A 27,313-nucleotide genomic window follows, 5' to 3' on the forward strand; every position below is an offset into this window, starting at 1 on the left:
TTGCCCAGACCTCAGATTTTCCACAGGTGCAGGGTGCCATCGACTGCACTCATGTGGCACTTAGATCTCCATGGCAACAGGCAATCAACTATATCACTGCAAGGGCTTCCACTTGCTGAATATTTAGTTGATGTGCAACCACCACAAACACATCCTAGAGGTCTGTGCATGGTTCCCAAGGAGTGTCCATGACTCCTACATTCTCAGTTGGTCTCAGATCCTGACGTCTTCCAGGGTCCACAGAGGCTGCAGGGCTGGCGCCTCAATGGCAAGGGCTACCCACAGAGGATGTGGCTGATGACATCTGTGTGGCGGCCTCAGACTGCAGCAGAGAGAAGGTACAAAGAGGCTCATGCTGCAATTCGCATTTTGGTGGAGCAAACCATTGGGATGCTGAAAATGAGGTTCTGGTGCCTGGACCAGTCTGGTGGAGCCCTTCAATACAGTCCACAGAGGGTGTCACACATCACACATTGTCATCGCCTGCTGCGCCCTTCACAACCTGGCACTGCAACAGAGAAAAGAGCTGGCTGAAGGGGAAATAGAGGAGCTGTACGCCTCCTCCAGTGAAGAGGATGTTGATGGGGATGAGGGTGAAGAAGTCCTTGAAGATGAGGATGACGACGATGAGGCCATCACACGGGCCAGGCAAGGCAGTTGTGTTCGGGAGACCCTCATTGCGGCTAGATTCATGGAGAATGATGAAGACATGCAGTGAGGAAATGCTGTAGATCCTCACATTACATCTGTGAATGTTTGACTCCAGTCTGGCTGATGGCAGGCTGTGATAAGGCTCTTGTCATGGAGGTGCAGCGGATGCCTATAGTCCCTACATTCCAGGACGATGATGCTGACATGCAGAGAGGACATTCCATAGATCCTTACATAGCTTATGTGAATGTTTGACTCCTGTCTGTCTGATGGCACCTCCCTTGTACTCTGTGAACAGGGTCATATCATGGAGATGCAGCGAAAAAACTTTAACTTCTCCTGATCCTTTGGCATCCTTCACGAGCTGAACCCTTCAAGACAACACTGTCACCGGACACAGATGCTGATGAGATGATGTAGTCAGCTGCACCTCAAAGGTGCTAGAAGCACACAGAGAGAATGATGGAACTCTGTTCCGCTGTCCCAGGACATTCTGACAGCAATGATGAGCTCCATTGAGGTGCAGGCATAACTGATGTGTCCAGTGACACTGAAGGTGCACCATCAGTGTGCTGGGAAGGTTGCACAAAGCACAGGAAGAGGTCCTGGACTGAGACATCTGCCTTTATCTTGTGCAGGGACCAAGGTTTCACATCTGAGTGACATGAATACTGCTCATCAGAGCAAGGGGCCTTGGGAAGGAGACATTCTTGGATGTTTATTAACAAAGTGAACATTATGTACAGGTGATTAACTCCCATGCCCAGGCTGTGCAACTACATCTTCTTAACCTTCCTAACCTTGCCACTATATCTTGGTGCTCCCCCGACTTCCACAGCAAAGTTGGAGGCAGCCTGCTGACTGCCAGTTCCTGTCTGTGATGGCCTTGACAGGTGTCCTCTGGAGGGCTGAGACCTGGAGAGCCTTGGCCTGCTTTTGAGGTCATGCTGAGTGGCAGTGGCACCCTCCTCGGCCTGTGGAGCAGGACTTGCTGGGGTCACAGGAAGAGGGGATTCGGATGGGCTAGACACTCCCGCAGTCACCTGGGTGGATGGCCCCGGGGTGTGCACTTATGTGTACCCCTATAGGTGCCAGAGGGCCCCTGGCTGACTCCTTGAGAAGCGGAAGCTGGGGTGAGATTAAGCTGTCCGGCACCCCTCTCGCATTGACATTGTTGGAGGTCAGCTACAGTGTCAACAATGGAGTTCAGCCCATGCAGCAGTCTCCGTGATGGCCGTCATCCTACCAGTGTTGGCATTGGTGCATTGGCATACTGGTGCTATCACCTCAATCTGAAGGCAGATGGGCTCCTTCATCACGCCTTGCAATCTGAGGAATGCAGCGGACATGCCTTCCTGATGTTGCCGAGGTTGCCTTTGCAGCTCCAGCAACTGAGGTCCAGAGGCCTCGTCATCTGACTCGGACTCAGCAGATTTCTAGTCTCCAGTGCCGGAAACCTGGGAAGTCCCTGCCTCCACCTGCTGTGTATCAGTCAGTGTGATGTGCTCACCTGAGGCTACTCTAAAGCTTGGTCCCACCAAGGTGTATGTCTCTGCGCTGGTGGAAGGTGTGGGTGAATGCTGTGATGGGTTTTCAATGAGGGTTTCAGCAGATTCCTCTTCTGAAGTGTCTTCAGGGCTTGAGTCGAGGACCTGGGTCGTGGACTCCCTCACTGTTTCCCAGATGTGCCTGCGAAATCAAGGAGAGATAATTAGTGCATGGCAGTGGCCTATGAAACAGGACACATCACTCACAGGTTGTCATATGGATGTTGCATTGCTGGATCCTCATTTAGTTGAGCACCGCCAACCTCGCCATCAGCACAGGAACAGTCCAGATCTTCACTGACCAGCTGTATTACTCTATTTTCAAAGTCCATGAGGACCTTGATTTCAAGCATTCCTCCACCAGTCTTCAACCTCTCCCTTTTGTTGTGTGCCAGCTTGTCTTGCATGAATACAGATGGAGAGGGTGTAAGCAGGATGCCTGCCTGGCCAGATAATAAGTGTGCCTGGCATGTGTGGGTGGTGAGTGGTGCCATGGATGGGATGAAGACAAAGGTATGTGTGAGAGAGTGAATGGTGATGTCCCTTGAATTAGCAGCGAGTGAGATTCCTGTGGGTGTGTGAGTTGAAAGTAATGAGAAAAGTGACCTACCTGGCAGAATGGAGGAGATCATTGATCCTCTTTCAGCCCTGGGTGGCTGTCCTCTTTTGCAGGGCATTGGCGCTGACCACTGCTGTTACCGTCTCCCAAGCTGGATTGGTGATGTTGCTGCCCCTCCATCGGCCAGAGCGGGAGTTGACATCACAGTGGGCCTCCACAGCATTCAAAAGGCATTCCAGGGATGCATTGCTGAATCAGGGGTGCTGCAGTCTTCTTATCTTTCGGGGCCATGTCTTCTCTGCAGCAGTCCTGAGTTCGAATCACTGGGAGATTTGCACTTTAAATATAGTGTCTGGCGTGAGGAAGCGGTGAGGTGACAACGTGGCAGGCAAACCAGAGGCCGCCTGCCAGTGAAACGACGTGTTTCCTGGGAATGCGTGATTAATGAGGTGGGATTGGGACAATATGGCGTGAAAGGCCGTCATAGCGGTCGGTGGGGAAAACATTATTTTCCCCGCCCACCACTGCACTTAGTACAAATCTGGGATGATTCCACCCTTATTTTTAGATTTTCAAGTTGTACCAGGGAACTAACAAATGAACAGATTTTACCTTTTTTACATTTTGTATAGTTGTGTGCTTTACAAATATTATTGAAGATAGCTTATGTCTTGAAGAATTAAACACACTGTACACTGAATATCTGTTCAGCAGGAACACCACTTTAATTAATATGGCAAAATAAAGTAGTTGTTTTGAAATGTTACGTAACGTTTACAATACAGAATATAATGAAACAAATATGGTTTTTCATATTTAACTTTTTAATCTTAAAGTAATTTAAATCCATTCATGATTCAAGTTAACTGCTAAATTTAATAGGACATTGAGGAATGCAGGCAGCCTCGTTAATCACTCCCATTTTCAATATATGGGTTTGAAGGTGTCTTTTGAAGCAATTAAATTTGCCTAACATTCAACCTTTAATTGTGATCACTTCATATTTCATTTGTGACTATTACTTTTCCCTCAGCTCCAGGTGCCAATATTATCTGCATTCTTAATGAAAAGGAAAACAAGTTCATTGCTGACCAGTTTAACAGGACTGCACAGTCTGGAACTATTTGGTTGGGTATGGTCTTTGATACAGACAGTAAGTATTAGCTGGTATGTTCCATATAACACACTAAAAAATAAAGTTGCAACAGTCGTATTTTGCAAAGATTTTATTTCAGTTTTCATCATTTATAATATTGTGCTTCAAGATATTTAGAATAACTGAATAGTAAGGTATAATCCCAGATTCTTTCACCTTGCTTAATGAATTATACGCTATTCAGTTGATTTGTTTGGATGTTTTTGTATTTTGAGCTGTTATTGGTTAACTGTTTTGTAGGAAGCATATTATATTAATTGTAAAAATGTAATTGTTTAATATGATTTGTTTACATTGTCAAAGGAAGCATCTGATTGTTTCTCTATAAATTTAATCATTGAGGCATTTTTCACATAATCACAAAATTCCATGCCAAAACTGATTTTCAGTTTAACATAATTTTTGGCATGTTCTGTTAAGTTATCGTTCTGACAAGAAATCTGTAGCTTTGGTAACAATTTACAAAGTTAATTAATTTCCATTTAATCGCTGTTGATTATCCAGGAATCTTTAAGTTTGATTTGTGACAACTGTTAAATAGCACAGAGAAACAAAAACTATCTGACTGCATGTTTTTGGAACTAGACATGTTGATTAAAAATTCAACAAAGACTTCAAAGTGCAACATTAAAAATATGAATTACACTATTTATTAGAGCTTTGATTCTATAAAACCATAGATACCTACAGCACAGAAAGAGGTCATTCAGCCTATTGTATCAACGCTAGCTTTTAATTAAAATAATCCAAAATGCATCCCGCTGTCTACTGATACATGTTCCATGAGTTTTGAGATTGTGCTCAAAGTACAAATCATCTACACGTATTGTGCATAAAAGTGAATTCAGCATTGACTGGTAAAGTGCGCCGTGTCCAGTATTCCAGGGCCAGGATTTTCCGTTCTGGGGAATGGGAGTAGGCGTGCACCCGATCGCCGCCCAGGATCGGATCCACTCCGCCATTTTACATGGGCAAGCCAATTAAGGCCCACCTAGCATATTTGCCGACTCCTGTGGATAACTAGTTTCTTAACCAAGTGTTTCCACTTATCTTACATTTAACCCTTTAATTCATGAAACTAAAAAGTTATATTCTAAAACAGATGTAATATGAACTAGATATTTGCAACACTATTTCTTTACCTTTTTACATGCTGATTAAAGATTTTTTTTATCTTTTTTTAGCTTTTCATATCTCTCTCACTTTCAAACTAGACTTTTTATATTTCTGGCAGCATCGGCGGAGAAGAAAAGAGTTGACGTTTCGAGTCCTCATGACCCTTCGACAGAACTTGCGTTCTGTCGAAGGGTCATGAGGACTCGAAACGTCAACTCTTTTCTTCTCCGCCGATGCTGCCAGACCTGCTGAGTTTTTCCAGGTAATTCTGTTTTTGTTTTGGATTTCCAGCATCCGCAGTTTTTTTGTTTTTATATTTTTATATTTCTTGCGATTAGTCTTAATTTACCATGTGCCTTTGTTTTTAGTTTCAGTTTAGTTTTAATTTATCTATTTTTGTGAAAAGAGACATGCTATTGAAGCTTTTCATCTTGCACTTTTCTGGATAGATGCATGAATGACAAATTTCAAAGGGAATTGTTGCTTCCCTTGAAATTTGGCATCCTTATGTCTGTCCTAATAAATGCACGACAAAAAGCTTTGACAGCATTTCTATTTTTTCAGCAATACCCAAATGTTGTACTACCAACCAACTGTTATCTATTTTTCCAGGAACCCAACCTGCGATTATATTTTTTTGGCATAAGCACTCTGACACTCTAACAACACTAATATTAGAAATAACTTTATTATCATAACAGTAGCAATACATTAAACATTTAAAACATAATTTTACAATTTAAAACACCATTCTAATTGTGATCTCCATGACAATCTCCCTCCTTTCTTCTTCCCTAATTTTTCTATCCGATATTTCATTTTAACATAATTTTCATTGTTTTTATGAATATGTATCTATTTAGCCTCTTCTCGCCTTATTTTCTTCTCTGCTTTAAGTTTCAAACTTCTACTTCTATTTACTCTTCCTATTTTAGAGCAAGGAATATGTTTTTAAAAATAAGCTTTCCAATCAACAGAATTGAGAGGTGAAACTTGGCATCCAAAAGAGGTGGGGTTGGTGTTGGGTTAGAATTTAAAGTTTTAAAAATGTGAAATCTGCTTCCACCTGCCCACTTCTGGGTTTAACACAGACGGGATAAGGGGTGGACAACCAACCTCCTCCCAAAAAGCGAGTTGGCAATTTAAATATTTTAATGGGGCTGGCAGCCTCCAATTTTGCTTTGCAGGCTTTACAGTGGCCAACCAGGTTTCCCAGGCCCTGAGAAACCTGGCAACTGAAGGGAGAAGTTTAGGAAAACTTTAGGGAGAAGTTAGGTGCCTTTATTGCACTATATGTGGGACAAGAGGAGCAGGAATGCACCCTAAGTTCACCCCATCCCACATCAGAACCCTTGCCCAGACAAAAATTCCAGCCCCTGTGCCAACTGGAGGCCCTCCCCACACAGTTTTGCCTCCCCGTGTCTACCTTCCTCACCCCAGCCTGTTCAATATGTCCCCCGCATTCTCCTTGGCGGGCGCTGCCAACCCAGCCCCGGTGAGAACACGCAATTACCTGGGTTTTGGGGCATCCATGCTTTCCTCTTCCTCCCGGGCCTCTGGCAATACCAGCAGTGGTCACCAACCCAGGTGTGTCACAGAGCTGTTGGCCTCCAATTGAACAGCAGATCTATGAGGCAGGACTTCCTCCTAGAGTGACAGAAGTGCTGCCTCGAACTAATTCAAGGGCCACAATTCAAAAAAGTTACAGAGGGGTGAGCCAGCCAAGAGGAGGCGAGCTTGGTGGATTATGGGAAACCCATCCTAAGCATATAATCCAGCCTTGTACCTCTTCAAACAATCAGATTGAAGAATCCTTATTGAGACATGCAGAGTCTAAAACAGGATGTGTAAGATTGAATTAAATATTCTATGTAAAATCATGTAAAAAAAATGAAAGGAGATTGAGAGAGATGTAAAAGACAGATGGAAAGCAAATGTTCCAAAAAAATTGTTTCAACTTTAATGTTTTATAATCTCCAACAATAATGAAATCTGTAGAAATGAGAAACCACACTTATAAAAATTAATTCTCAATCTCAGAGCATTAAGCAGTAATTAAGAGTGTCAAACTGTTCAAAATTCACCTACACTTGAATGAACAAGCCCAAACCTTTACAAAAACAGAATTACCTGGAAAAACTCAGCAGGTCTGGCAGCATCGGCGGAGAAGAAAAGAGTTGACGTTTCGAGTCCTCATGACCCTTCGACAGAACTTGCGTTCGAGTCCAAGAAAGAGTTGAAATATAAGCTGGTTTAAGGTGTGTGTGTGGGGGGCGGAGAGATAGAGAGACAAAGAGGTTGGGGGGGGGGGTGGAGTGTGGTTGTAGGGACAAACAAGCAGTGATAGAAGCAGATCATCAAAAGATGTCAATGACAATAGTACAATAGAACACATAGGTGTTAAAATTAAAGTTGGTGAAGGGTCATGAGGACTCGAAACGTCAACTCTTTTCTTCTCCGCCGATGCTGCCAGACCTGCTGAGTTTTTCCAGGTAATTCTGTTTTTGTTTTGCTTCTATCACTGCTTGTTTGTCCCTACAACCACACCCCCCCCCCCTCCACCTCTTTGTCTCTCTATCTCTCCGCCCCCCACACACACACCTTAAACCAGCTTATATTTCAACTCTTTCTTGGACTCGAACGCAAGTTCTGTCGAAGGGTCATGAGGACTCGAAACGTCAACTCTTTTCTTCTCCGCCGATGCTGCCAGACCTGCTGAGTTTTTCCAGGTAATTCTGTTTTTGTTTTGGATTTCCAGCATCCACAGTTTTTTTGTTTTTGTTTTTAAGCCCAAACCTTTTCTGCTTTAAAATACAATAAAACTGCTTTTGTTGCTGGACAAATATACTATTTATTTTCTGACCTGCTTTCCAAATATTCTCCATCTACCTAGGGAAATAATCTGGGCCAAAATTGATGACTGAAGAACAAAGTACAGACTCTTTAAGTTTTAGCCATTAATGTGCATTATAGTCAAATCTGGAAGAGAACTTGATATTTTTCCAAGTGATTTTTAACTGCAGTTTTATAATTTGTTCTCAGAATTAGGGCAAAATTAGCAAGGATACATTTATTGTCTGCTCCTAATTATCCAGAGAAGGTGGTGTTAGTTTTTAAATTACAAGATATTGACCTGTGACAGTAAAGGAATAGTATAGTACACCTCCAAGACATGGTGCGTAAATTGGATGGGAACTTAAAGGTGATGGTGTTGCCCTGCTATTGTTCTTCTTGTCTTTCTTGGTGACACAAGATGCTGCAGAATAGGGAGGTGCTGCAATGTATTCTGTACATTGTACATACTGCAACTGTTGTGCACCAGAGCTGCAGGAAATGGACATTGAGTCCAGTGGCAGGAGGAAGTAACCTATTCTGTTCTGGATAGAGTGGAACTTCTTGAATGCTATTGCAGCTGCATCCTTCCATCACACTCTTAATTTGAGTCTTGTAGATGTTGGACAGGCTTTGAAGAGCAAGCGTGTTGCAGGTTACCCCAATTCCGCCCCACTCTTGTAGCCGTGTCTTATCATTTAAGTTTCTGGTAAATGGTGAAGTGAATAATTTGGCAATGAGAGTGCCATTGAAGGCCAAAGGGAGATGGCTGACCTTTCTCTTATTTTGGCTCGTCATTATCTGTCATTTATATGATGGGACTGTTACCTGCCAATTGTCAGCCCCAAGGCTGAATGTTATCCAGGTCGTGCTGTGGGTTAGAAAGGGCTACTTCATTAACAAAGCAGTTATGAATGGAGCTGAACACTTTGAAGGGGTCAGCAAACAATTCCACTACTGAAATTATGATGGAGGGAAGGTGATTGATGAAGCAACTGAAAGTGATTGGGCCAAAGACAATTTTCCTGCAGAACTTCTACAGTGATGACGTGAGGCTTTGGGCAACCACTTTTCTTCTGTCAGGTATCACTGCAGTCATTGAAAGGTTTTCCTTACACCCCACCTTTGGCCACAGTTTTGCTAGGACTTCTTGGTGCACATGCAAAAAAAGAACTGAGGGATGTTTTCACTATTATTAAAAGCATAGGTAAGGTTGCTGATGCAAATCAGAAAAATAAATCTACAGAATATAATTATTGGAATCTGCAAATTATTCTCAATCTCTGATTCAATCAAACAATATTTCTCTTTTAAGGAGGACCATTCAACAGTTTGGGAAACAAGGATAAATAACACTCCTTAACTGGCAGACAAAACAGGTTCACAGGTTCTTTGTCGTATATCATTGCTAGTATGTAAACCTTGCTTTTAACTCAAATCTCTAAATATGTATAATGAGAAGCTAATAAGTTATGTTGACATATTATCACATCATCCACCCTCTGCACAATACTTTTAAAGTTTGCTAATCCTTTGGACTACATTGATGTTTCCAGAATAAACATACCAAAATTAAATTTGCCACATCTAACAATGTACAATAAACACCATAAAGTTAGGCGCTTAACGTACTGATGTCACAGGAAAACTAGATTGTCATTTGGTGGTACAGAACTTGAGTACTGCTGAAAAAAGAGATTTTTTTGTCAAAGCTTTTCACCTTGCATCATCAGGACAATTCGCAAGAATACAAAATATAAAGGGAACAACAATTTATAATGTATGAGAAAAGAGTGCTAATTGATTGGCAAGTAGACTCTGACTGGTAGAGGCATTGGAGAATGCACTGTTGATGGTGACTGAAGGTTAATTGTCAAGCATTGTTTGAAATTTAATCCAGGCAGCTTGACTCTGCTTGGTCAAGATTTTGCTCTGAGGAATGAACCAGCAAAAGGCCCTGTGTATTAATATATGTAACTTCCGGTACATGCAAATGTGCCACACTGCGAGCCCGAGTGAAATTCTTAAATTGGTTGTCAGCGGAATTCTTAGCACGCTTGAGGATTATTTAGTAAATGTTATCCAATTGTAGAATCACATCTAATGTTGGACACTGTGTTTTGAGTTTTGCAAGCATGGGCTGGTTGGGTACAGTCTGGTGAATGCCACTCATGTTTCTACTGCCATGTAGCAAGGCAATCTCAGGTAGACCATCTACATCAGATTACTAACTCAGATGGCTGTCTACCTCAGATCATCCTGGAAGGGCAAGGTATCTCAAAAATTTGAACAACAGGTGAAGCTAGCTATTTCACACTGTTATTCTGCAGTAACAACACGAGTGGTATTTGCCACTAACAGGATGCTACTGTCAAGCCAAAAAGATGTTCTGCCTATCACACAAATGAGCAATGTGGTATATGAATTTCAGTGCCAGTATGCTGGGTATGAAGGCTGTACATCCCAAAGACTGGCAGATTGTATCAAACAGCATGTCCCTTCGCAACAGGCAAGGTACAGAACATACCCAACCAGCCTGTGCTTGCAAACTCAAAACACAATGTCCAACATTAGATGTGATTCTGCGATTGGACAACTTTTTCCAAATAATCTTCAATGTGTATAAAGTTATGCTGACAACCAATTTAAGATTGTCAGTCAGGCTCACAGTATGGCGCACTTACATGTACTGGAAGCTACTTATATTCATATGTTCTTTGCAGACAGAAAGAACAAGTACATACATTGCACCTGTTTCAGCTAAACAAAATAAGTGACAGCCATTCACTGGTTCATTCCTTAGGGCAATGCCTTGACCAATCAAAGTCAACTGCCTGGTTTAAATTTCAAGCAATGCTTGGCAGTTAACTGCCAGTCACCATCAACTGGTGCATTCTCCATGGTAACACCTCGACCCATCAGAGTCCACTTGCTAACCAATCAGCACTCCCTTCTCACACAGTATAAACTGTTGACATTTGGTATTCTTGCGAATTGTCCCGATGAGTGCAAGACAAAAAACTTCAGCAAAAAAAAATCTCTTTTCAGCAATGCTAAAACTAGATTACTTGCTTGGTAAACAAATCTGTTCATGATGTTAACGGTAACTTAGTAGCCCAAACCCAAAATTGTTGATCATCATCTAAATTGTTTCGCTAGCCTTCTCCTCACACCAATGATCCAAATTCAAAGTCTAATTTAATCAGCAACCTTCGAGATAAAACTGATCCACAACCACAGGTTCTTGAATTTGAGTACTGAAGTTTACTGCTGTTCACACAACTTATGTTGCTTACAGTTAGTTACATCAACCTTCTTGTCAGGAACTAATTAGAGTACTACATTAAAGCAAAAGATCAGAAAAGAATTAATTGGTTCACTCATTCATCTTAAATCAAGACTGCCCACACAATAGTACTTTGTAGTGGAGCTTAGAGTCTGCTGCTAACAGAGTTAGAGAAGTCAGGCTGTGGGATGAAAAAAATGGGAGGAAAGAAGAAAGCTGCCTTACATCAGCAAATTACTATTTAATTCAAACACGATTATAGCCTTTTTCTATACAAATCCTGACCAAACTAGTCAACCAGTTGCCACTGAAAACAATGAAACATTGGCTTTTCATCTCTAAGACAATGGCTTTGAATCCAGCCAACTAATAGGAGGTTTACATAGGATATACGGTACTGAAACAAATCATTCGGTCCAACCAGTCCGTGCCGGCAGTTGTGCTCCACTCAAGCCTCCTCCCATCTTTTCATTTCTAAATTTATCATTATCATCCATTCTCTTCTCTCTTGTATACTTGTCAAGTTTTCCCTTAACGGGGGTGAAAGTTCTTGTCAACAAGTTGTAAGAGTTCTATGCTAAATTAAATTGTGTTCTTAACCTACTTTGTAGTGATGGCAAAAGCAGAGCTCAAACAGTCTCTAAATTAGTACCAATTGGCAGTGAATTTGCACTTTCACTCACCAGGAAGCCAAAAAATTGCTGGCATTAGTAAAGGAAAATGTATGTTATTTTAATACACTTTGCTGTTTTGAGGTTCAGTAGCCTGAAATAACCCTGACCTCACTGGGTGAAAATGATTAATTTCTGTTCCCCATGCCAACAATCTTTTTCGGTCACTGTGTGAAAGTACAATTTAGTGCCAGTTTGTGCTGAATTTTATGTTGGACCAGAGTAGGAGACTCTGTTTTTCTGTAACAGAGTATGTGCAGTACTTTATCTTGGAGACCTTTGTGCTGACGCTTTTGGTGCTTAAAGTGGATACGTATTGAATTCACATCGCTTATTCTGATGAACATAAAAAATGCATTGAAAGTAGAACCAGCTGTATTCCAATAGATCTCTATCCCATTAATTTATTTCTTTGGTGCACCATGAACTGACTTTAGTTGTTTTTCAGGCAATACCATGAAATGGTTTGATCAGTCTGAAGTAAGTTTCTCAAACTGGGCTCCGGGGGAACCATCTGGAGGGACACCTGATGTTGACACATGTACTGTCATGGACACAAAGTCAGGACAGTGGAAAGTAGCTAGTTGTGATGAAGGCTTTGGAAAATCAGTGATATGCGAAACAACAATAAGTGAGTAGGATTCAAGCTAATCTTTGGGTAGTACATGTTTTTGTTTACTATCGCCAAATACATTAAGAAAAATTCCATTGAATTTATTATCTCAGTATATATTTGTGGTCTAGAAAGATGCATTGTTAATTTTTGTTATATTCTGCTAACATCTAGCTCCATTCATTAGATAGTGAGATGCTTTATATAGATTCTCTTGTTATCTTATGTGCACTGATTCTGAATGGGATGATAAGTGACACAGTGTACTTAGAACTTTAGCTGTTTGGATCATGGGTTGTAATAAATTCTGACAAAGTATATATTGGTTATTTTCATTGTGACAGTTTTGAAAGCTTTTTCTGTCTATATATAATATATATATATATTACTGCTATTTGAAATAAAATTTGATATTTTACTACTTCATGAGAAGCTTTTAACTTGCATAATAAGATTCGACACAACGATTACTTCTTTGTCCTTCTATATTTGTGACCAGGATTTGATCCAAAAAGATGGAATAGACATATCCCCAACCCCACTTTCTTTATAAGGCTCCAAAATGAGATTGACCAACTTTAACAAAGTACCCAATCATCACAAGGTCCATAAGACAAATTGATATTAATTCAAATACAAATTAGATAAAGGCACGTGATAAAAATTCTAAAGAGCCATCTCACTCTAATGCACGTTTTCTTTTAATAATCCTAGGGCAATAATCAACATTTAAAAACAGAATAAAATCCTGTTATGAAATGTTAATGAACATTTTGTCCTTTTTTTCTCTTTGCCCTTGGGCAAAGCCAACATTTATTGTGCATCCCTAATTGCTCTCGAGAAGGTGGTGATGAGACGCCTTCTTGAACTGCTGCATTCACGTGGTGTAAGTAAATCCACAGTGGTGTTGGGGAGGGCGTACCAGCGTCAGTGAAGGAACAGCAACTATAAATGCAGACTGGGTGACCACTTTGCGGAACTGCTTTGCTCAGTCCACAAGTATGACCACACCCTGTCACTTGCCATTTCAATTCACCATCTTGCTGTCATGCTCACATTTCTGTCCTTGGCCTACTACAATGTTTCATTGAAGCCCAACACAAACTGGAGGAACAGCACCTCATCTTCCGCTGAGAAACTTTAAAGCCTCCTGGACTTAACATTGAGTTCAACAACTTCAAGCCATGCCCTCCATTTTGATATTTTTCCCCATCCCCCTCCTCCACCAAGCCAGTCTCTAACTTGTTTTTATGTTTTGCATTCAGAGAGATATGTTCTGCTATTGACATATTCTGCTATCGACATATTCTGCTATCTGATCTTTATGTCACTATTAGCACCTTCCTTAGTCTTTAACATTATCATCACAACTCCCTTTGTCATGTGTCCATGACATCTTTGTCAAATTTCTCCTAAGCTCCCACCTATCCTGAACTTCTCTTTTGCTCCATCTGCTCCACCCCTTCTTTTCAACAGTATAAAACCCATTACATTTCTACCTCTCTTCAGTTCTGGAGATTCACATTGGACTTGAAATGTTAACTCTGCTTCTGTCTCCACAGATGCAGCCAGACCTGCTGAGTTTTTCCAGCATTTTCTATTTTTATCACTGAATTTATGTTGGTAGCTCTTTGTCTATCCACCATTCAATCCAATGGTATACCTAATGTGAAGAGTATTATTGCATAAACATGCAAATCATAAGCAACCAACACAGGAAAATACCAGAACTAAATATTTCAGCTGGATGAGCAGAAAATTTCTCCAACTAAATATCAAGTGTTTATTTACTTCACATTAAATGTAATGATTGACACAGCTTCAGTAGAAATGTTCATATTAAGTTATGAATCACAAGAATATATCACCCTAGGCACTTCCATTCAGACATGAATTGAATATTCAATAATACTTTGCATGAAAAAAATAAACTTGTACTGATTCTACATAAGAACACATGAATTAGGAGCAGAAGGCAGCCACTCAGTCATCAAGCCTGCTCCACTATTCAATAATATCATGCTTGATCTTCTACCTCTGCTACATCTTACTGCATCTTATTCCCATATCACTTGGGGGCAGAATATTACGCTCGGGCATGCGTCCCAACATCATCGCGCACACGTGCAATATTTCATTCGGCAGGCGCACGCTGGAGTCAGCTGCGCGCCCGCCGATAATTGAAAAGCCTATTAAGGCCATTAACAAGCTAATTAAATTCAATTCTATGCTGCCCGTCCAACCTTACGGTTGGCTGGCAGGCAAAAAGGCCAAGCAGCCTTTACATTTTTTAGGAAACCTCATCCACGAGGGGGCATATAAACTACTCCCCGTATTGTTTTTTAACTTCTTAATGCCCTTAATAGGCCTTTTAATTGTCAGCGGATGTGCTGCCGACACCAGCCCACCGAACAAAATATTACGCGACTGCGCGATGACGTTGGGACACATGCCTGACACTATCGCACGTCATTTTACGCTCGGTCGGGTCAGGCACGTGCCCACCCGCCGAGCTAAAATTTTTCCCCTGATTTTCTAAGCCAAGATCCTATCACTACAGTCTTCGATCATCCTTTATTATCAGGGCAACCCATCCTCCTTTTCCATTTTGCCTAACTTTTCTAAAGGTTAGTGGAATATTAATTCCCATCCTTCATCACTCTGTAACCACACCTCCATAACGGCTAATAGATCAAGTCCTTTAATTTATACTTGTCCTATTAATTCAGCTATTTTGTTGAATATGCTTTGTGCATTCGAGCATGCCTTTAGCTTGATTTTTTTCTACATTTCCCTTATTTGTCCTAACTCGCAATAAATTCTGCTCAATCATCTCCCATTTGTTTGCTAACCCACTTAGTTTAGAAATTCTCATCATTGTTTTCAAATACCTCCATGGTCTTGCCCCTTCTTATGTTTGTGAGCCCCCCAGCATCTCTGGGCTCTAACAATTCTGGTCTGTTTCAAAGAGGTTGGTTTTAAGGAACATCTTGAAGGTGGAAAAGGAGGTAGATAGGTGGAAAAATTTAGGGAGGTAATTCAGGGGCTTAGAGCCTTGGCAGTTGAAGGCATCACTGCCAAGAATGGAACAATTAAAATTCAGAATGCTCAACAGACCAGAATTGGTAGAGTCCAGAGATCCTGGAGGGCTCACAAATATAGGAAGGGACAAGACTATGGAGGTATTTGAAAACAATGATGAGAATTTCTAAACTAAGTGGGTTAGCAAACGAATGGGAGATGATTGAGCAGAATTTATTGCGAGTTAGGACAAATAAAATTTTAATCGTTCCATTCTTGGCAGTGACGCCTTCAACTGCCAAGGCTCTCAGCCCTTGAACTACCTCCCTAAATTTTTCTACCTATCAACCTCCTTTTCCACCTTCAAGATGCTCCTTAAAACCACGAGAGGGATGAGGTTTCCTAAAGCAAATAAACATAAAATAAAAACTTTATTTTGGAATAAAAACATGTCACATGAGGAGACGTGTTTTATTAAATTTTTACTGTCTTTATTAATATTTTTAAAATGCGCTTCAATCTCCCTGAGGCAGCTCCATAGCTCTGGGAGATTGAAGCACTCTTTCACATGCAGGCGCGAACTGAGTGCTAGACCCCGCTTTCCTTCCTCCCCCCGCCTGCATAGGCAGTGCTCAGTGCTGCCACTCCTGATCCAGGCAAGGCGGGCCTTAATTGGCCCGCCTGCATGAAATCACAGTGCAGAGCCGATCACAGGCGGCGGGCAGCTGCCCGACCGCCCCCACTGAGCAACCCCGCCAAGGGCAAAATCCTGCCCTTGATTCCATTGGTGTGTCCAGAAATATTTCAGTCTCTGACTTGAACATACTCAACAACTGAGCATCCACAGCTCTCTGCAGTAGAGAATTCCAAAGCTTCAGAATCCTTTGAGTGAACAAATTTCTCCTCACCTCAGCCCTAAATGGTTGATCCTTATTCAGAGACTGTGATCCCTAGTTCTAAGCTCCCCAGCCAGAGGAAATATCCAACCAGCATTTACCTCATCAAACCCCTTAAGAATTTTATAAGTTTCAATGAGATCACCTCCCATTTTCCTAAACTCTTGGGAATATAGACCTAGTCTACTTAACCTCTCCCTATAGGACAATTCCCTCAGCCCAAGTATCAGTCCAGTGAATTTTCATTGCACTGTTCCTAAGGCAAATATATCCTTCCTTAAATAACAAGACCAAAACTTATACAGTATTCCAGATGTGATCTCGCCAGTGCCCTATACAATTGTAGCAAGATTTATTTACTCTTCCACTCCAATCCCTTTGTAATAAAGGCTAACATATTATTTGCATTCATAATTGCTTGCTGTACCTGCATGTTACCTTTCTGTGATTTGGTATAAGAACACTTAGAACCCTTTGAATACTAACATTCCCCAGTCTCTCACTATTTAAACTATATTCTGCTTTTCTTCTTTTCCTTCCAAAGTGGATAACTTCATATTTCTCTACATTATATTCCATCTGCCACATTCTTACTCACATAACCTGTCTGAGTCTTTTTTTACAGCCTCTTTGTGTCTTCCTCACAGCCTAACTTCCCACTTAACTTTGTATTGTCAAAAAACTTGGATACATTACACTCAATCCTCTCATCTAAATCATTGATATGGATTATAAATAACTTAGGCCAAGCACTAATCCTTGCATTACTCCACTAATTACAGACTGCCAACCCAAGGGTAGCCAGTTTATTTCTGCTCTTTGTTTTCTGTCCATTAATCAATCTTAATCCATGCTAATATTAGTTAATATTATATTATTCAACATATTAATGTTGAATGTTTTTTGCACTATATCTATAGTGGCTCCTCCTTATCCACCCTACTAGCTACATCTTCAAAAAATTCTAACAATTTTGTCAAACATGATAACATGTTCCAAGTAATAGATTCCTGCATTTTCCCCACTACTGATGTCAGGCTAACTGTTTCTCTTTCCCTCCCTCCTTTCTTGAATATTAGAGTTACATTTGCTACCTTCCAATCGGTAGGGATTATTCCAAAATCTCAGGAATGCTGTAAGATCCAAAGCAATACATCTATTATTACTGTAGTCACCTCTTTCAAATCCGTAGGATGCAGGTATCAGGCCCAGGGAATCTTTTGGCTTTTAGTCCCATTAATTTCTCCAGTTCTATTCCTTCACTTATATTTTACAAAGGATGGGATTACATAGGAAATACGGCAGTGACGGTCACATCATGCATGTAAAGATAATTGGGCAGTGGACTCTATTTTCAAAAAGGAAGCAACATGGAATAATGAACATTGTATTCTCCTAAAATGGTCTCCGGAAAGTCTGGTGACTTCTGTTTGTGGTTTCCAACAAACAAAGACAAAATGTCTGGGAAGTTATTTAAAAATGCAAATGGATTTTCCAGGTCCAAATTGACTGCCCTCATCATTTCAATGGAAGAGATTTAAAAGGTAATAGTTACCAGATCTTTTGGCATCACGAGGAATGTCAAATAAGGTCTTTCAGTGAACTAATCACAGCTGGTATGTTGTTGGGATATCAATCATTTCTCCCCCCGCCAGCCCGCCTCCTCAACAATCACCTTGGGCCCAACCCATTATGTTGGTAACGGTTCATGTTGAACCTGCCATCACATTATCAAAACCCGGTGGAGAAGTGGTTCAGAACTTACTACGCTACAAGAGATTTCAGCAAGGCAGTCTGCAGACCAACAGAACAGAGAGATCATCAACCAGCAAGAAGAAAGGAAACCTACCTCGAGCAGAAAGTCACCCAGACAGTGAAAAGAGGGGCTAATTTATTCCAGCTGCAAGAATATATTTCTTCTCTGTAGAAGGTCAGCCACAATTTTGTATGGAAAAACCCAGAAACTTCCAAACTCTACTGTCTTCATAGAACCAAGAGAGAGAATCCTGCAGGCCTGCAACACTTTTCATTTTAAAGGACTGGTTAAGAATATATGGCTTGTTTCTGGTTGCTCTGGGTGGAATTTTCTGCTCCTGCCAGTGGCGGGAATCATGGTGGGCAGGGGCACTTAATTTGGTGGGTTTCCCGACAGCAAGATAACAGTTGGAATTTTATTCTCCCAACATTCAAGGTGGGTTAAAGGCAGGTCGAGCTTCCTGACAAACAATGTCGGGAGCCCCACTTATATGCATTAACACATCATGCATGCAAATTAAAATGCCATCTCACCAGAATTAAATTCGTCCTCCAAATTAAGTTACCACCAGCGAGAATTTAGAATGTTCAATTTTACCATTGTTTATAAGTGGTGTGCACCTGGTGAGCTGCACCTTTTTCATGACTTTGAGGTCCATAGATGTTGCTTTCTCCTTCTTGGGGATCTTGCATAACTTCATTTGAGTGCCGTTAGCAAACACGGTGCAAAGCCTGGACAAGGGAGGCAGGCGAAGGCTAGAAGTGGGGGGGCACGTGGTAGGGCGGAAGGGTGGAGCAAAGGCTCAACAGGGGAGGCAGGCTTACGGGGGAGGGGTGGGGAGAGTGTCCGGGGAAGCGGGGATGAATATCCAGGGAAGGGAGGGGAGAATGTCCATGGAAGGGAGGGATGTGTCGGGGAAGGTGGGGGTGTCTTAGGGGGCAGGGTTGGTGTTGGTGATGCGGGGAGAACTCAGGGTACTGGTGATAGGAGGAAACAGAGGGGGTAGTGGAATGCAGTTGAGTGGCAGGTCCAGGGTGAGAGTCTGGTAGGTGAAGATCTCATTGGGTAGGTCACGAAGGAGGACAAGACAGGTGGCTTGGATAACAGGAGGGAACAGGGTCAGGGTGGGCATGGGGACGGTAATGAGTATTGGCTCTGAGGTGAGGAAAGGCATCGGAGGTGGATCGTGATAGGGTCCAGGGTATTGGGGGGAGGTTCAAGGGTGACAGAGGGGAGAGGAACGGTAATATTTAATGAGTCTGTGGCAATGGCAGGGGGATGGGAAGTTGGTGGGTGACAGGGGGAGGGAAGAAGATGATGGAGTGAGTTTGAAAGGTGACACGCAATGTTTTTCAAAGATGACCTTGACCGCATAGTTAGTCGATCAGTGAGATTCCTTGAGAGGAGGGTCTTTACGGGTGAGTGGAGTTCAAGTTCAGCAAAGGTGGCTGATTAAAGTGACACCCTAATAATTAGGAGGTAACTGGATGTTAAAAGTGCTCACTTGTGTTCTCTTCTCAATGGTGAAGCTGCATTGCAGCAGGTTTGTTCCCAACTCATGGGTCTCATAACATCGAGATCCCAGCAAAGTGTGGAGCTGCTGAACATTCTGTACCATTTGCCATCAGCTGGTGTCAGAGGCAGGGATGAAGGGAGGTGGAATGCCTACAAGGGGCACAGCTGGAGGAGGGCTGCCAACTCATGTCTCCAAACCTTCAACCTCCCAGGTCTTATCTGTCAAGGGATCATGTGGTTAGTCTTTCTATGCTGCCAAGACAGTTCTCTCTCTGTAGAGTTTTGAGTGTAGTGGAGACAAGTGGAAAAATGTCCATGTGAAGCTTCTTGCACATGACTCTCATCATCCTGGCCAAGTAGCAGTGTCTCCGTGCACATTCATGTATGAACAGGAGGAACACCCATCTTTGCTCCTCCAGGATGACCTTTAAATGGAAGGGGTGGGATGGGGATGCCATATTTAGACAGAGGGCAAGTGAAGGGCTTAGCACCTGCCTGCTGGTTTTGAGATGGAAGGAAACTTATAAAGGACATGATCACTTAATGTATCATTTGTAACTCATTCACACATCCACTGGGGCATCGATGATACAGACTGCAGGCAATCCTGCCCTGGTAATGGCTGTCATCCAGGTGCAGAGAAGGAGGGCCTGTCACCCGTTGGTACAGGACTTGAGCAGCAAGAGGCAGCGGGGCCTCTCAAAAGGTCAAGAAGCTGGAGAACGTAGACCACAGCAACAGTGAGCTTTGGCCTGACCATGGATATATTGCCAGCGGTGCTCTTATCTAGAGATGAGCAAAAGGCAATGCCAGAGGCACCCTCATGTGTCCCAGGATGTGGTTGCTCACATCTGCGATCTTTTCCAGTACAAGCTGCAGCCGCAAGGACTCTGGAGGAGCAGTGCAGAGCTCTTGGCCTTCAATGAATGAATCTCTATCCAGGTGCCCTTGAAATATGGTGCCAGTGCCTTCAAGCCCATGAGGTAACAATGGGGCAGGTGACTTCCTGCCCAGCCCACCTTGCGATTTGTCAAGCTCCTTGCTGATGCATATTTAATGAGGTGAAAGGCAGAACATCGTGCGTGTTCATCTGCCCCGCCACCCAGCAGGAATCATGCCAATTTTCTCTCCTGCCACCGGACTGTCTCCAGAGTGGAAAATTTTGCCATCTGTTACTAATCTCTGTGCTTGTTTCATCTCTAGAACTCATCCTTTCTTGTGTGTTCATGTGTCTGTGGTTTGAGGGAGTGGGTGCTTTGTTGCGTTTACATTTCGGGTGCTGTGCAAATAAATGTTTATCCTTTCTTTTGACTTAAACTTATCAGAAAGCCTATTTGTGCCTATTCTTTAAAGTCACAGCACTCAAAAGGTTTAAAACATCCTTTTCAAAATATATCTTGTTGCAGTCAACCAAGATATAAGGAAAAAGTTATCCTACCATCTCTCCCTGTCTGTAACACAGCACAGAAATAAGGCATTTGGCCCAATCAATCTATGCTGGTGTTTATGCTCCACGCGAGCCTCCTCCCATCATTTCTCATCTAAGTCTACTATTGTAACCATCTATTCTCTTCTTCCTCATATGCTTGTCTAGTTTTCCCTTAAATGGCGTGCTATTCACTCTCTGTGATAATGAGTTCCACATTCTTACCATTCTTTGAGTGAAGCAGTTTTTTCTGAGTTCCCTATTGGATTTCTTGGTGGCTATTTTATATCAATGACCTCAAGTTATACTCTTCTCCACTTAAGTCCCTCACTTTTGCAACATCTTTGGTTCCCTATGGCTTCTGGAAATTTTTTTGTATTTTCTACCGTGATGACACATACAAATTATTCATTAATGTCTGTACCATTCCCTTATTCGCTGTCATAATTTCTCCTGTCTTGCCTTTATGCTCTAATCACTCCTTTTTTACAAACCTATTGAAACTTTTACAATCTGTTTTTATGTCTCTAGCTAGTTTACTCTAATATCTTAGTTTCTCTTTCTTTGTCAGTTTCTTTGTCGCCTTTTTCTGAATTTCAAAATCTCCCCATTTCTCTGGCTTTACTTTCTGGCAACATTATAAGCCTCTTCCTTTAATCTCACATCTTTAACTTCACTTGTTGGCTACAGTAGGACCATTTTCCTGTGAGGATTTATTCCTTAAGAGAATGTATAAATGTTGCAAATTATGATTTTTTAAAAAACGTTTGCCATTGCCTATCTACCCTCAATTCTTTTAATCTAGTTTCTCCATCTCCCTTAGCCAACTTGCCCTTCAAACATACATAGTTGGTTGTTTTCAGATTTAAGATATTAGTTTAACATAATTACTCTCAAACTCAACATAAAATTCTATCATACAATGATCACTGTCTATTATAGGCTCCTTTACTGAGGTTATTAATTAACTATGCTTCATTGTACAAAACTATATCTAAAATAGTCTGTTCCCTTTTTGGTTCCTCAACATATTAATCTAGAAAACAATCTTGAATGTATGTCTTGAATTCATGTTACTGCAAACATGGTTTGCTCAGCCTATCTGAAGATGAAAGTCCTCCATGATAACCTCATTATCCTTGTTACATGCACCTCTAATTTCCTGACTTATACTGTCAGACACAACAACTACTGTTAGGGGGCATATAAACTACTCCCCATATTGTTTTTTAACTTCTTAATGGCCTTAATAGGCCTTTTAATTGTCAGCGGATGCGCTGGCGACACCGGCCCACCGAGCAAAATATTACGCGACTGTGCGATGACGTTGGGACACACGCCTGATATCGTCGCATGTCATTTTACGCTCGGTCAGGTCAGGTGTGTGCCCATCCGCCAAGCTAAAATTTTTCCCCTGATTTTCTAAGCCAAGATCCTATCACTCTACAGTCTTCGATCATCCTTTATTATCAGGGCAACCCATCCTCCTTTTCCATTTTTCCTAACTTTTCTAAAGGTTAGTGGAATATTAATTCCCATCCTTCATCACTCTGTAACCACAACTCCATAACGGCTAATAGATCAAGTCCTTTAATTTATACTTGTCCTATTAATTCAGCTATTTTGTTGAATATGCTTTGTGCATTCGAGTATGCCTTTTGCTTGATTTTTTTCTACATTTCCCTTATTTGTCCTAACTCGCAATAAATTCTGCTCAATCATCTCCCATTTGTTTGCTAACCCACTTAGTTTAGAAATTCTCATCATTGTTTTCAAATACCTCCATGGCCTTGCCCCTTCTTATGTTTGTGAGCCCCCCAGCATCTCTGGGCTCTACCAATTCTGGTCTGTTTCAAACAGGTTGGTAGATAGGTGGAAAAATTTAGGGAGGTAATTCAAGGGCTTAGAGCCTTGGCAGTTGAAGGCATCACTGCCAAGAATGGAACGATTAAAATTCAGAATGCTCAACAGACCAGAATTGGTACAGTCCAGAGATGCTGGAGGGCTCACAAATATAGGAAGGGACAAGACCATGGAGGTATTTGAAAACAATGATGAGAATTTCTAAACTAAGTGGGTTAGCAAACAAATGGGAGATGATTGAGCAGAATTTATTGCGAGTTAGGACAAATAAAATTTTAATCATTCCATTCTTGGCAGTGACGCCTTCAACTGCCAAGGCTCTCAGCCCTTGAACTACCTCCCTAAATTTTTCTACCTATCAACCTCCTTTTCCACCTTCAAGATGCTCCTTAAAACCAACCTCTTTGATCAAGCCTTTGGTCATCTGCCCGAAATTTGCCTTATTTGGTTCAGTGAACAAATTTTGTTAACATTTGTAAAGCACCTTAAGATGTTTAATTACATTAAATGTACTATAGAAATGCAAGTTGTTGTCGTAATCATCATTGTCATCCTAGTTACGAATGTCCCTTTCTGACCCATATTGCTGCTTTTTACACAAATTGCTACTCTGTTCTCCAGCCTTAATATTTCTCTTATTGCCTTTGAATTTAGCCTTTCCTCAATCCTCCCACCCACCCCCCTGCATTATTTGAAAGTCCTAACCAGTTATATGATTTGCCAAGACATTAGTCCCAGCCTGCTTTAAGTGCAACTCACCCCAACGAAACAATTCCCTCTTTCTCCTGGTTCCAGTGTCCCATCGATCAAAACCCTGCCTACCACACCACTTTTCCAGCCACACATTTAACTTTCTGATCTGTTCGTCCCTATGCAAATTGGAAATGGTTCAGGTAACAATCCAGAGATTGCTACCTGTGATATTCTGCGTTTTAATTTCGACCCTAGCTCCTCAAATTATCTTAACAGAACCTCATTCCTAGTTCTGCCAATGTCATAGTTCTAATGTGGACCACGACAGCTGGATCCTCCCCCTCCCACTCCAAGTTCTTCTGTAGCCACAGGAGATGTCTTTAACCCTGGCACCGGGCAGGTAATACAACCTTCAGAACTCTCAATCAGAGCTGCAGAGAACAGTATCTATCCCCCTTAATACACTGCTCCTCGAGATTTAAGTCCCCCTGTTAACAATAGCCCTTTCAAAATATTAGATCTTCTCTGCTTCCCTAAATTCAATCCTCATTCAAGTTTCTCTACCATAGCCACCCTCTCATCCATGTAATTATTATCCCAATAAATCCATATTACACTTTTTCCATGGCTTCAATATCTTTCCATAATGGAGTCCCCAAAATTTATCACAGTAACAGTGGCCTGAGCAATGTCACGTACTGTTCAATTGTCTACTTCCTACTTTTGTATTCCTGTTACGTATTTTCAGTTTTTATTCCATTGTTTCTCCCATGCTTCGTGCTCATGCATATACCTATAACTGAGAGGAGAATTGTATATGTGTAGCCAGGGGTAATAAGTGGGCTCGTTCTCCATCATAGTGACTGTAGTAGGCATCATTGTCATTGTATACTCTTCCCCAACTGAAATTTACTTTATCTATTATCCTTCCTTGTTGTGGAAACATGTATTCATTGTGCTTTACTGCAAAAAGAGCCATATATTCCTCAATGATGTTGTAATGCTAGATCAGCACACTTAAGCAAATTGCTTAAAATAATGGAGTACTACAATCAAATCCACATCAGTATAAAGCTCTGGAATGCTTTGGAACTGAAATGAGTCCAAAATACTGACTGTGTACCACAGTACAAGATTTAACTGAGAATTAAATCATCTTGGATTATTTTGACAATTTAAAGTCACAATTTAAAATCACTTTTTGATTGCTTTGTTTTTAGCTTTTGAAAACAAAACTTAATTTATAGTAACCTAAGGAGATTTATGCACACTGGTTGCACAAAGGAAACATTGGCTCTTCAGATCAATAAAAGCAAATAAGAAAAATCTAATTTTGCAACAAGGCACTGCAAATACCAGCCAACTCGGTAGTTAGTCTCTTATCAGTTTCTAGCCACCCTGCAGGAAAATTTTAGATAGACATAAAGAGTTAAAACATTCCATCTGGATTTTGGAGTTTCTTTCAGGTTATGCAAGAGTTATGTTCATAGCGGGTGATGAATTTCAATAAAAATATCACCCTAGCTCTTTGTTTCAAGACAAGCATGCAAAGGAGCAAGAAAAGCTTGAGCCTTTTAGGTCATGTGCTGATATCAGTGACCATACTCCCTAGACAGTCATATGTGGAGCAAATAAAATTAACATCAGTGTACATTGAGCTAAGGTACAAATCACTTAACACATATACCATGCTCCAACGGAGCTGTGGTCAAATGGTACGCCCTTTGGCATTGATCCATGCAGTACATTGTATGCAGGATGACTAGCTCATGGGAGATAATTTAAGATACACTTTGGCATCCAAGTGGGCGGGGGTGGGGTGTGTGGAGGAAGGTGGGGCTGCTGATAAGGCTGCAATGCGGCTGGGGCGTGGGGGCTGCTGGCAAGTCTGTGAGAACAGGAGGGATGGGGCTGCTGGTGAGTCTGAGAGCAAGGGAGTGGGGGTGCTGAGTCTATGAAGGGGATTGGGGGTGCCAAATCTGAAAGTGGTGGTGGGGCTGGGTTGCTGATGCTGGTGAGACTGAGAGTGTTGGGAGGGGTGCCAGTGAGCCTGGTAGGGTGCTGGTGAGCATGAGAGAGTGGGGAGTGGGGGTGGGTGGGGGTACTGGTGAGTTTGTGAGAGGATGGTGGGAATGTTGGTGAGTCTGTGTCTGAGAGGGGGAGGTGGGGGAGTTGGTGACTCAGAGTGCGGGGTGGGGTAAGCTTACTGGTGTGTCCGTGAGGGAGGGTTGGGAGTGCTGGTGACTCTAAGAGGGGTGGGGTGGGGTGAATGAGTCGCTGGGAGGAGAACACGTGCAAATTCGATGGCCTAGAATACAGGACAAACAGTATCCCGGATGCAGGCAACCTAGGACATGTGCCTCAAATATGGCATGCCCTCCGCCAGCCCGTCTGCACCCACCATGGTTCATTTTTTAGCTTTACAAGTTAGTTTGCCACTCAATCAGAGTCACTAGTGCAGAACATAGCATTACTGGTTATGCAGCATGTAACTTCACTCTGAAACTCATCTATGTTTTATATTTTTTCTAGTAGCTGTACCTGATGGAGAAAAATGCTCAAGAGGTGAGTATATAAGCCAAACAACAACATTTTAAATCTCTACTATTTATTTTTCATGGCACTTTCCAACAACTTAATTGTTGCTTTTTCCTCGTGTCTAATATCAAAATACAGGTGTAAAATAGCTGCAATGAGGCCCAATTTCAGGGACCATTTCCTTCAGTGAAGGACAGGGCAGGTGTGTGAAATGTATGAACATTTTTGACACATGAAGTATGTTTCTTTCACATACCATCCATCCAACATGATCAGTAGCAGTAGAGCACCCAGTCTCTATGTCATTTGTACTGCTTTCATAGGAACAGAGAGCAATTGCAAAATGAATGAAGACCAAAGTCCATCTAGTTTGCCTTCCACCTTCCACCAGGGAAGGGGATGCAGCGAAAGTTCACTGCCACACAAATGCCAGGCAATGACTGTCTCCAACCTGAGAGAATCTAATCATCGCCCCTTGACATTCAATGGCATTACTATCACTGAATCCCCCACTATCAACATCATGGGAGTTACCATTGACCAGAAACTGAACTGGACTAGCCATATAAATACTGTGGCTACAAGAGCAGTTCAGACGCTAGGAACCCTGTGGTGAGTAATTCACCTCCTGAGTTCCCAAAGCCTGTCCACAATCTACAAGGCCCAAGTCAGGAGTGTGATGGAACACTCTCCATTTGCCTGGATGAATGCAGCTCCAACAACACTCAAGAAGCTTGACACCATGAGGACAAAGCAGCCCATTTGATTATCACCCCTTCCACAAACATTCACTCCCTTTACCACTGACCAACAGTGGCAGCAGTGTGTACAGCAGGTGCACAGGAGAAACTCACCAAGGCTCCTTAGGCAGCACCTTCCAAACCCACGACTGCTACCATCTAGAAGGACGAGGGCAGCAGATACACCACCTGGAATTTCCCCTCCAAACCATTCACCATCCTGACTTGGAAATATATCACTCTTCTTTCACTGTCGCCAGGTCAAGATCCTCAAACTCCTTCTCTAACAGCACTGTGGGTGTACCTACACCACATGGGCTGCAGTGGTTCAAGAAGGCAGCTCACCACCATCTTCTTAAGGGCAATTAGGGATGGGTAATAAATGCTGTCCTAGCCAGCAATGCCCACATCCTGTAAATGATAAAAAGAGAAAT

At 42.0% G+C, this 27,313-nt stretch overlaps 1 protein-coding gene across 3 annotated transcripts in view; it reads left to right on the forward strand.

The window, feature by feature from the left end:
- The window catches only part of cd302 (CD302 molecule), a 48,701-nt gene that overhangs the window by 19,180 nt on the left and 2,208 nt on the right, over positions 1 to 27,313 (forward strand). For 2 of the 3 annotated variants that reach the window (XM_041200087.1, XM_041200085.1), the window contains 3 exons: positions 3,791 to 3,910; positions 12,267 to 12,449; positions 26,134 to 26,166. In XM_041200087.1, the coding sequence (XP_041056021.1) occupies positions 3,791 to 3,910; positions 12,267 to 12,449; positions 26,134 to 26,166 (336 nt within the window). The remainder of the gene's footprint in view (positions 1 to 3,790; positions 3,911 to 12,266; positions 12,450 to 26,133; positions 26,167 to 27,313) is intronic. The other variant, XM_041200086.1, reaches the window with a different exon arrangement.

This window comes from Carcharodon carcharias, chromosome 12 (genome assembly GCF_017639515.1).
Source record: "Carcharodon carcharias isolate sCarCar2 chromosome 12, sCarCar2.pri, whole genome shotgun sequence".
In the NCBI taxonomy this organism is placed as follows: Eukaryota; Metazoa; Chordata; class Chondrichthyes; order Lamniformes; family Lamnidae; genus Carcharodon; species Carcharodon carcharias.